This window comes from Austrofundulus limnaeus, unplaced genomic scaffold (genome assembly GCF_001266775.1).
Source record: "Austrofundulus limnaeus strain Quisiro unplaced genomic scaffold, Austrofundulus_limnaeus-1.0 Scaffold11, whole genome shotgun sequence".
In the NCBI taxonomy this organism is placed as follows: Eukaryota; Metazoa; Chordata; class Actinopteri; order Cyprinodontiformes; family Rivulidae; genus Austrofundulus; species Austrofundulus limnaeus.
In genome coordinates this window covers 3917901-3929626 of record NW_013952413.1, presented here as the reverse complement: position 1 = coordinate 3929626, position 11726 = coordinate 3917901, and the positions used below count along the sequence as shown (strand labels likewise).

The 11726-nt window shown below is 37.7% G+C and overlaps 1 protein-coding gene across 2 annotated transcripts in view; it reads right to left on the bottom strand.

The window, feature by feature from the left end:
• The window catches only part of mdfi (MyoD family inhibitor), a 39668-nt gene that overhangs the window by 6222 nt on the left and 21720 nt on the right, over positions 1 to 11726 (bottom strand). For both annotated transcript variants that reach the window (XM_014002077.1, XM_014002078.1), the window contains exon 3: positions 10885 to 11034. In XM_014002077.1, coding sequence (XP_013857531.1) covers positions 10885 to 11034 — 150 coding nt within the window. The remainder of the gene's footprint in view (positions 1 to 10884; positions 11035 to 11726) is intronic.

Below are 11726 nucleotides of genomic sequence, written 5' to 3'. Positions count from 1 at the left end.
ACACACACACACACACACACACACACACACACACATTGCAGATGCACACACACTGAGGAGAGAGAAAAACAAGGCCCCTTTGTCTGCCATGAAGCAAGTAAAACAGAAAAAATGAAGAATGAAAAAAAAAGAGAGAGAAAAGAAGTGTTGAAGACTTGCTGCTTGCGCATTTTTTAGGATTAGGATGGTGCACGGGCGTGACTCACAAACACAATGATTCAGCAATGGAAGTTGCTTAAAAATAACTGCAAATAAAAAGCAAAGCGACCGAGGCATTAACATGATGAGACAGGGAAACCGCAGTGTGTGTGTGAGTGTGTGTCAGAGTGTGTGTAGCGCTGATGCATTTTCTGTCATTATGTGTTTATGTTGTTTACGTGCATGTTTGCAGTTATTTTGAGCCAGTGGGGGAGTATGAATGACTCACCATTCTTTAAACGCAGCAGCTCACTGCCATTTACACACCTTTCATTTCTAACTCCTGGTTAGCAGACACCCTGTACTTACACACATCCCTCCCTCCCCAGGAAAAAGAATAGTTTTTTTCTTTCTTTGCTTTGCTGGAATGAGTCATAACTGTCTGCTTCTGCAGTTCTAGTGTTAAACTTCACACACAAAGAAAAACCTTACATCTAGGATAAAAAAATGTACTTTTTTTCTTTATAACAGTTGTTTTAAAATCTCAAATTCTAAAATAAACAGCAAAAGAAGAAAGGATGGATCAAGCCTTCACTCACTGATCTGCCTCTTGACCAAACAAATATCACAAATATCTCCAAGTACTCGTTGCTAATAATCAACCCTCAATAAGTTCTGAATGCAGACAGAAACTGTATTTCCCTCAGTAAGAACTTATTGCTTTAGGCCTTCTTTGTTAAAGCTTTAGAAGGTTAATTAACCGAGATCATCTTGAACTGGGTTGGCTTCAATAGTTAATCAGTTGTAGATGAACATCCAACGACTACTTACTATAAAAGCTATCCAGTGTTTTTGAAATATTTTGCTAACAGGCCAACAGAGTTGATTCTAATAGGTAATGCCAAAGTTTTAAGCAACGTATGATTTAGTGACAGTGCTCAGCCACTACAACACCAGAGCTCAGTTCAACACATGAAGTGTGTTTTTTCATGGTCGGTTGGCAGCTATCGTGAAAAAGACTGAGTACAAAAGTTAATCAGTTGTAAATGTATATCCACTAATTACTTTCTGATTTATTTGTTTTTCAAATACAGGGTGAGTGAGAAATAACAGGACAGCCTTACTGTATTTCAGAAAGAAAAGGGAAAATCTGGCTTTGATTTGGCAACTTTCAAGATAGTGGTCATGTTCTGGACATATCTTAAAACACACATCAACCATATTTGGCCTGCCACGGCCTTTTGTGTGGTCCCAGACAGCTTCAAAGATGCACTAATGTCTTACAATAAGCTGATTTAAAGCATTAATCATAAACTACATCTCCCAAAACGCACGTAGATTATTTTATCTGTAAAATGACAGCATCCCAGCACTAAGTAGATGTGCACAAGATTCAAAAGTAGCCATGCAGCAGACAATGAAATTTGACATGTAAAATCTCAATTTCCCTGCATTTTTGTCAGCTATTTTTGCAGTTGCACTGAGAAGTGGGGATTTCCCACTTATAAGTTATAAACTTAAACTGGAATGCCTCTCCAGTGGGAGAGTTCAGCATTCAAGATAGCACCATGCTCACCACGACTCAACAGTGAGTAAAACTCTCTATTTTTACTTTTAATAGTATTTCTGTATCATTTATTTCACATGTAATATTTTTCAGTGTTTATAAGAGGACATGTTAAAATGCTGTTTCTATGCAGGAAATACCACGTAGAGCTCTGGTATGTTTTGTTAGCGCTGCTCAGCCTTAGCAATAAGAAGTCAAAGTCAAACACAAAACGTTGAAGTTAATTCCGGCTGGCCCTTTAGCCATGATGCTCATGTGACCTTCAGTGAAAATGAGTTTGACACCCCTGGCCCCTCTCACCTATTACTTGCTGGGATATTCAGATATGTCATTTTCCCTTTTCTTTCAGAAATAAAAGGGCATCCTGTGACTTTTGACTCACCCTGTAAGTCAGTGGTTCATGTGATATTTTGCTATCAGACAAAGAACACACAAAAACAGACATATGCAAGAATGTAATCACATTTGCCTTTGATAATAATCACATTCTTGTAGATGCGGCCCTTAATGAGAAGACCTTGACTAAGCTCATCAGACAGAAGAAAAACTGATTCCAAACATTTATGCAACATTTTTTAAATCCTCTCAGACTCTTAAGTGCCTGTAATTTTCCATCTGATTCCCCTCTGGGCTTATCTCTCAGATTGGGACTGTTTTTCTTCAGCACTGACAAGTACTTAGCGTGAATTTGACTATAATAACCTGAGGCTGTAAAAAAAACACATTAAGTATTATTTGAAATAAACAATTTCACAGGTTGGGCAGCTGACTGACTGTTTTGTTGCACTTTCTTGTTGAAATCATGTCAGTTAAATTATTGTTGAACAAAACTGCTGGATTTTAATACAGTATAAAACAATACAAGCAGGAGTCTGATTTTGTCCAAAGATTTTGAGAAACAATGAAACAAATTCTTTAAAAAAAACAGCTGCCAATTTTCAGGCAAAGTTCCATACTTTGTAGGCAAAGATCTGATAACAAAAGCAACATGAACCTTTGCTTGTTCAGCTTTACTGTAAACCATTCTGTCAAAAAGTTAAGGACTCTGTGGAAAAGGCTACAGATCTGTCAGTTTTTTTTAATCCTTTGCTTTTTATCACCACAACCCTGATCAGTAAGCGACAATGTAACTGTCAATGGCTGTGTGTGCTTTCATTTATTTGTCTTTCTGTTAGCAAAATATCTAGACAATAGCAGGCAAATTTTAATAAAGTTATCAGAAAGGAATCATTGAATGTACATCTACAACTGATGAACTTTCAATATGTCCACCACAGCTAGCTAAAATTAACCAACAGAAAAATGGCTATAATTAAATGTATTTTGCATATATTGTGCTAAAATACGGTGTGGCGGTAGCTGAGAGTCATGAAAAGAAGATGCATGACATTTACAGGTACATGAGAACAAAAAAAGTTCTGGAAGTTGTTTTTGCAAAAAGTCTTTTCACACCAAAAAACATAAAACCCTCCCTTCGTGTCTTTGACTTGACTCGTTTGTTTAAATTTCACTTGATAGATGAAGAGGAAAATATGTACAAACATTTGAAGAAGAACGTATAGGCCTTTTTTTAAGAAAACACATATAAATAGCCAAGCAGGATTAAACCTTTAGGGGTTCTTGAGCTCTTTTACCTAGGTACTGTAGCTGAATATTAGTAAAGAAAAAATATAATTAAAACCTGAATTTACTGCTATAAGCCAAAAGTCGCAATTGGCACTTTTTTTAAATAAATCATTTATCTAATTAACATTTTTCGAAATTTCTGTTCCTTTTTTTGGGTGTGTGTGTGTGTGTGTGTGGGGGGGGGGGGGGTATGCTATCTTCTGACTTCTCTGCTCATTTTGTAATGACAGAGTACAAAGTTGCTGTAAATAATAAGCACGACACACCTCCCTGTTACAAATTAAAGAAAACCTGACTGAATTGAGAAAAATTCTACGCTTTGTGCCCACTGATTTTGAAAATTAGCCAAATGTTCTCCTATGTTTGTTCTTCTTCTGAATGGGTGTTCTGAACTGTAACTTAACTGTTAATTAATTTCCCTTTGGAATCAATAAAGTATTTTTGAATTGAATTGAATACACAGGACAATTTGTTTGATCACTAGTAAACTCTTATATTGTAATAATCATCAGTAATTCCAGGAATTCACACTGTCATTTATATAAGAAAATTTAAAGTATTTTAAATTGATCAAAAAGAAAAAAAAAGTAGGTCATCTGGATGGGTTCTTCTTTAGTGAAACGTTTCGTCTCTCGTCCAAGAGACTTCTTCAGTCTGATGAGTTTCAGGTGAACTCAGCCTTATAAGCACTGCCTCCACATAGGCAAAGAGGGTCGAGCCCAAACTCATGCCCCCTGCGTCAACATATTGACGCTTGACCCGTTCTGTACGAGCTGAGGCGGAGGAGGACGAGTCCCTGAACACAGACCCTAAAGTTAACCAACAACCCTGATCCCTCATGTTAACCATTTTCCCAGACCCTAAATTTAACCTATATTAGCTATGTACAGCCTATCCATGACCCCAGTCTCTCAAATTAACCATTATCCGTGACCACAGACCCTAAAGTTAACCGTTAATCCTGTGACGCAACCCGGAAAAGCTGCGGGCGGCAATGACGGACGCGTCAATACTGTATGTTACGAGTCCGACATGAGAATGTGTTAGAGGGTCATTTTGGATGCTTCGGCTGTGGTTATTTGGTGTTTCGTTTTGTGTATGTAGTGAGTGCAAGCGGGGGTTCAACGTCCCCTTGTTTTTGTCTTTCTTTCCCTCTCTGTGTTGGTTGTCGTTGGGGCCCTGATTCACACCTTTTGCTCACAGGGGGCGGAGTCATACTTGCAATAACAGAATTGTAGGAGGAGGAGCAATTGACTTTTCACCAAACATGCAGTGTGAATGTTGAGTGCTGAAAGACTTTGCAAACTTTTGCTGAAGAAGCTGAAATTAAGTTGTTAAAATAAAAACAAGCAGAGCAGATGCTAAAATAAGCTGAAATGAAGCTGAAAAAAATCACAGTGGTAATTAAAACCTTAAAAGTGCAAAGAATTATCTGAAAGCTAAATGGTGTAGCACATTAGCCACAAGCAGCAAAAACATTAACTAAAAGGAGCAAAATGGTTGAACTGAATACATGAGAAAATAAAACAGTACAAAGTAAGCAGAAGCATGGCAAAAAAAAAAAAAAAAAACAAATGGAAGAAACTACAAAAAAACCCAGTCTGAATGCTGACTCAGTGTTAACATGTGAAACACATGCCACATGCCTTGCTTGTGCCTTTGGTTCCTCATGATTTTGAAACTTTAGAAGATGTTCCAGTGAAAATCGTGTCACCACCTCTGATTTCATAAAAAAGGGAAAATAAATAAATAAACTTGTCTCAGTTGTGTTCTGTTGCTTGTCAGCAAATAGAACCCAAGTTTAAATGTGGTGGCATGCAAATTTAGCAGAAAAAAGCCAGAGAAGTCACTTACACTAAAGTGGTGTGCTAATCAAGAGTTATCTTATACTACTGCAAAACTTCATGGCAACAAGTTAATCAAAAGCAGTTTTTTTTCCTCTCAAAGGCATATTTCCGTGTCTCTGAGCCCCTCCTACGCCCATCTCATTCATTAGAAATAGTAAAAATGTAAAAAAAAAAAAACAACAGAAAAGTATTATACAACAAAGGCTCCTGCGATCAGTAATTAACTGCATGTGTCTTATTGTTCCAGTTAAGACCGTGAGCAGTTTAACATCTGTGAACATGTGTATCCTGCTGCGTCATTGACGTCAAAGACAACAGTCTGTTCATGACATCACCCAGCACGGTGTGGTTCAGTGTGTGTGTGCTCAAACACAAACACACACACTCTCTGCACATTGTTTTCAGACAGCTCGTCATGGGCTCAGAGTCAGAGGCATACTGCATCTGTGAGGTCATCACCGTGAGACGGGGCTATTTGCTGTTTGTGCTTCTGTTTCTTCGCACAAACACCCTCTGGTGCATGCCAGCGTGCGCATTTAAACAGATGTCGCCGGGCCCGCTGATCTCACCGCAGGCCTGAGTCATCGCTTTTTTTTATAACGTCTGCAGCCAGATAATGTACACAAATGATTGAGTTATTGCTTGTAAATGACACAGACCACATTTAAAGTGCTGATAGTGAGGTTCGAGCAGACAAAACAAAAAAGAAGACAGAAACAAAAGTTGGAGAAACAGACATGTAATTCTGAAGAAAAGCAAATAGAAACTCTCTGAAGGTTCTCAAGTTTATTTAGTTTGTCTTGGATCATATATGATAAGCCTTGTGCACAATGGTACACTTTGTCCACAACTGTTGCATAATCTTCCCAGAAGAGCATATTGAGCTGCTGGGTTTTACAGATTTTACTGGAATACAAAAAAAAAATCAATGGAGGAAAAACAACAAAACTCTAATATGTCAGTCTTTCAGCATGAGTCTAAAAATAGATTGGACACATGTCAGACAGAATAGGTACACATCAGACTTTTACTCACCTACTCAGTGCATTATACACTACATTCACATCCATTTCCTGCCCATAATGCAGGTTATTCAGTCACCACAAACTAGCTATTATGATGTCACCTATGGCTGGTCTCCCAAGAAAGAAAAAAAAAACTTTCAGTCATCTAACACATACTCAGATGTCAGCTTATAAAACCTCTAAATTCCTCCTGTCGCTCATCACTCATTCACTGTCTTAAACCATCCCTTCTTTTTCTGCAAACAACAGGAAGGACAGATTTAGGCCACTCTGGAGGGTTTAAATCTTTTTACTGCGCTGTTAGGTCGGCGGTTAAGCCATGAGACAACTTCCCTAGAATTTTGTGGGTGTTATCAGTGTTGAGAGCTTGATCTGCAAAAAGGAACAAATGGCAAACCAGAACACAGTTTATGAGAATTAGACTGAGCTTCTTTTTATTTCAAAGTGGAGTCAAAGCGAAGAAAAAATAAATAAATAAAAAAAATGCGGTGGAGGAATGGCATAGCGTACTTGTGTAACCTCTGGCTTGGATTCAGACGTTTGACTGGGACAGCACATCAAGGAGGAGCAACAGACAGAGCCTCTCTGTGCCTGTCTGAGACAAAACCACAGGATTCGTAACATGAGGGAGAAAAAGCGAGCGATGGCGATCACGCAACACTGCAAAGAAAACTTCTAGGTGTTTTGATGCAGCTCATCAGTGAAACGAGACAGGGTGCCCGTGATTTATGAAAAGCTGGGAGATTCTGGAAAGTGGACAGTATGAGCTATAAAATTTCCCAATGCAGTTTTCTTACTCTGGACCCACTGTTAAATGAGTATGTAGTTTTATAACAGTGAAAAAAATGCTGATGGCACAAATCCTGTTTACAGATAAACATTCAAAACTGAGATTCTATGTTCTTTTACATGAGTAAATAAAAGCTTATTTATTATCATGCTGGAATTTATAACAAGGTAAATAACTCAAGTCTATGGCTTTTTCTAATAAACCATTTTGTAATCAAGTGCTCTAATGATTTACTGAGTATGTGCTAAATATAAACGTGCTACACCAGCAACTCCCAACATTGTTTTTTGGATGCCCCCTTACTTGGAACTACAATAAAAATTGCTCCGCCCCCGATTTTTCTCACTCCTTTGCACATTTTACCTGCACATCACAAAACATCTATTCAGTCCATTACTACTATTATTATTTTTTTAGAAAGCCAAACTTCAACATTTTCAGCTACCTTTTTGTTTTCAGGGCATATTAAAGGAGACATATCATGCTTTTTAATTCTTCTTTTTCATATCTAAATCATTCAGCTGGGGTCTATTTAAAGTGGAACTGCAATGCTTTGGTCTGAATTCCTCCTTATTGTAACTCCACAATGTCCTTATTTTAGCCCCTTTTCTGAGGTGTGTCTCAGATCAACTCATTTTAAGGCTGTCTCTTTAAATCCAAATTGCCCCACATCGTGCCCTATTTTTATAGTTTGACAGTAGAGGTATAATGGTCCATCCAGCCTTATTCGTTGGAGCCAGAGTCTGACCCAGAGTCACAGGAGAATAAAGACATGGGATCTGCTGAATCATGGAAATTGGTGGGCCGGAAGTCTATGACCTTGTTTAGTAGTTCCACAGCAAATACTATGGTCTTACTGTTCAAAAAACATAATAGGGAATATAGAAAACTGAATGACTTGAAAAATATGAATTAAACAGAATATAAAGATATTTACACAGCACCAGGAGAGACTAAATTAAACTTTTCTGCACTCCTAGAGATTCTAAGTACACAATAAAATGTATTTGAGGGCTAAAAAGTGGATTTAGCATATTTCCTTTTTAAAAATCTACTTTTTTTCTCGCCAAAAATTGTTTGCATGTGAATCAGAGGTACAAAAGCAGCAAAAAGCAAAACAATCTTTGTTTTAAAAGATATCTAGAGTAGTCCGGACAGGATCTTAGAAAAAAAAGAAACCTTTTTACAACACTTTGCTCCAGCATGTGCATGATGATACTCCATCTGTTTGTTGGTTTGTTTATAAAGACCTGTTGTTTACTGCAGGAATGTAGTTCCAATCAGAAACACATCAGCATTCTGTTTGTGCAAAGCTGTTAATAATGTTGCACTATTGTGGCGAGCTAATTTGGTTTTTACTGAGGAGTATTTTAGCTTTGTTTTCCTGTTTAAAATAGGCCCAAACCTTTAACAGGTTTGGTCTACTCTCTGATTTTCTCCTTGTTTTTCATTTCTTATGGTGAAAAAGCTCTAAATTACTTAACTCCCCTTTAATTAGTTAACTTAACATTTTAACTTTAATTATCTCTCACAAGACCAAACTGTGGGTAAAGCCGACTCAACCCAAAACCTTTTTTTTCTCTAATTGTAATATCCTAACAGCTCTCCACATTTAAAGTTTGTTTTGCCACTAACTCCAACAACAACACAGCTGGACTCCGATAATCCAAACTTTTCTCCTTAGGTGGGATTTACTGGCTCTTATGCTCCACGTTTCTCAACACAAGTGATTCAAAGAAATGTTTCAATTAGCTTATGTCTTAATATAAACAGGGACTGATGATGTTTAAATGAGAGTCAACAGTTCTTGAGGTGGGTAAACCTGAAAGCTAACGAGGAAACACAAAATTTTTTTACTGTTGTGAAACACTTAAACATTTATATTGTTTGACTCAGAACAGGATGAAGGATGTTTCAGCATTTTAGTAACAATGTTCTAACAAATTATTGGACTAAAAATATATTAACCATTCAGGTAGTGTGGACATGCATGGGCCAGTGTAAACAGGAAGCAGAGGGCTGGGTGCTTAGCTGTGAATCAGTGTGAGTCTGTGTGCGTCATTGTTTTCTAACGTCTGTATCCTTGAGTCTGCAACTCGACAGTGGTTTTCAGTAAATTCATTTTTTTGTTTGCATTTAATCTAGACAAAAAATTAAAAAAGAGCTTGTGTATGTGAGTAAGGCCACGTGGTTTGAAACTACAAATGACTGATTCTGATCAGCAGGCAGCAGAGGTGTGGAACAAACCTACTGAAAATTATATCCGGATTTTGCCTTTTTAATATTTAATTTATTTTAATCGGCACGACTATGACTCATGCACACCTTCAAAACTTGTGAAGATTGTTAAATGGCAACACCCTAACAATTCGTGTGTGGACAAAGAAAGGCAGGAAGAAAGATGATTCAGAAAACAGAGGAAGTAGGAAAACAAGAAAAATATGCACCAGCAACTCAAAGTGCAGATTTGGATTGTGTGTTCGGTTATTGTCGCTCGCAGCTGAGGGTCAAAAGACGATACTGTTTTTGCCTGTGTATATTTTTCTGTACGATTTGCAATATATCTAAAAAAAAAACACATAAAGATTTGAATGGAATTCTCGGAGTAATCATTAAATGCACATCAAATTAACTTTTGACCTCACCAACATTCTAGCTGTGGTGGTCATCTAGTTTATCTTAGCTAAAACACAAAATGGCTATAACTCAGCTAATTTAGCAGATTGTGGCAGTAGCTGATGGTCATCTTCATGATATACTCTGCATTTCCTCAAGGAATAATCAACCTTTATTTTGCTAACAGTGACTCTCCTTAAAGGGGAGTATGATGTATTTTCCAGGCACATACTGTAGTTCAACTCTGTACCACAATCAAGTAACTATGTTACTTTTAGTTATCATGAAAATACTGTTTAGAACAAAAATACATTTGGTGTGGCATCACAGCCTATCCAAACACCTTGAAATTTCAACACTCCCCCTTCAGCACGTCTTTACAACAATACTTTGTGGGGAGAGTACTTATGGGATAAGTCTTGTACCAGCAGGAATTGAATTTGAATTGTTCAGATTGATTCTGTATGTGCATAATTTGAAATTGAATGCATTGGTTTGAAAATAAATTTAACTAAATTGTTACATACAGAAGGGAAACTTCACCAAAGTGAAACATAAATCTGTGGATCTGTGTTTGATTACTCTGGCTGACTTTCTCAAAGACCAGGATGTGTGACACAAAAATCTGATTTTTGGAATTGAAATTGAATTATGGAAATGAAAGTGAAAATAGTCAAACTGAATTTTTAATAAACCAAAATACAGTTTCAAAGCAAATTCATTCAGATACAAAAATTTAAATTCAGTTTCAAATCATTAAATTTGGTTTCAATTTAGTGAAATTCATTTTTAAACCAATACATTCCATTTCATATTTTGCACATTCAGATTCAATCTGAGCAATTCAAATTCAATTCCTGCTGGCACAAGATTTATCCCACAGTAAGAGAGGTCCTCTGTGGGGCAGGAGCTCGGCTGCAGACTGAGCTCCAGGGCGGAGCTCTGCGTTAATAGGCGGTGCTTTGTACCAGGAAGTGTTCAGGCAGCTCCGCATGGCTACCACCGGAGATTCAAGGATTTCTCAAACATGCATGAATGAGTCATGTTTTTGATTTTGGAAAAAGTCGATTTTGCATAATACCCCATTTAAACAGCTATAAACATAGATAGTTTGTGAGTTTGAACACTTGACCCGTTTCCTCAGGGTGAGCAAATATTTGTTAAATGTCAGGATAATGTGAGTCATCTGACCAGAGATCAGTAATGGAAATAAAGCTCTGATCAGGTTTTGTGAGCGTGTCTCAGTGTGTGAATATGAGTGTGTGCTTTACTCACATGTAACACTCCCTTTGGGCGTTGGAAGTACTGAATGTGAGAGGCTGGCTTTGTGATTGCAAGTGACTCCATCATGATCATCATCTAACAACCGTTTGGGGGTGCCGTTGACCCGCAATATTAGGGGCTCAGTGTAGGTGTAGGCCACATCTGCAAAACAAACAGACATATAGTTGAGAAATATTCAAATCTACTTTATAAACACAGTAGGTGAGCATACTGCTTTAGCTTCATACTTTTCTTACATTATATCAGAAATCAGGAGATTTAGTTCCATACTTATTGAGATGTTAACTTCTCATCTACTAACAATTAATTAGGAGTTTTGCTGACTTCAACAAAGCCAGATTTTTTTGTCTCTGTGTTGGTGTGTGCTCCGTGCTAAACCTTCCATCTGGAAGCAGTTAAATCCAACCCCTCATGGCTGTTTAGGGGTCTATGTGAACGCTTGTGAAACCTGAAATCTGCGTTGCTCCGTGTTGTGTGCACGTGCACGAGGAGATGTCTCTTTAAGACGAATACCTAAGAAGATACGCATGATAAAGTCAGTTTCTATAACTAAAACTGTGTGTTTTATGTGCTCAAAGACATCATGCAGTCCACTAATGAAGCTGTTTTTGTTTTGTTCAAAACACACACATATCTATTTACATATATATATAAATGCACACACAGGGACAACACAGAGGCCTTCAAAGCAAACAGGCGCAGGCCTCTGAGAGGTGCAGACTCATTCCTGGCCAAATGGGAGCCAGCTGGGTTTGATAAACACACACACACACACACACACACACACACACACACACACACACACACACACACACACACACACACACCCGCAC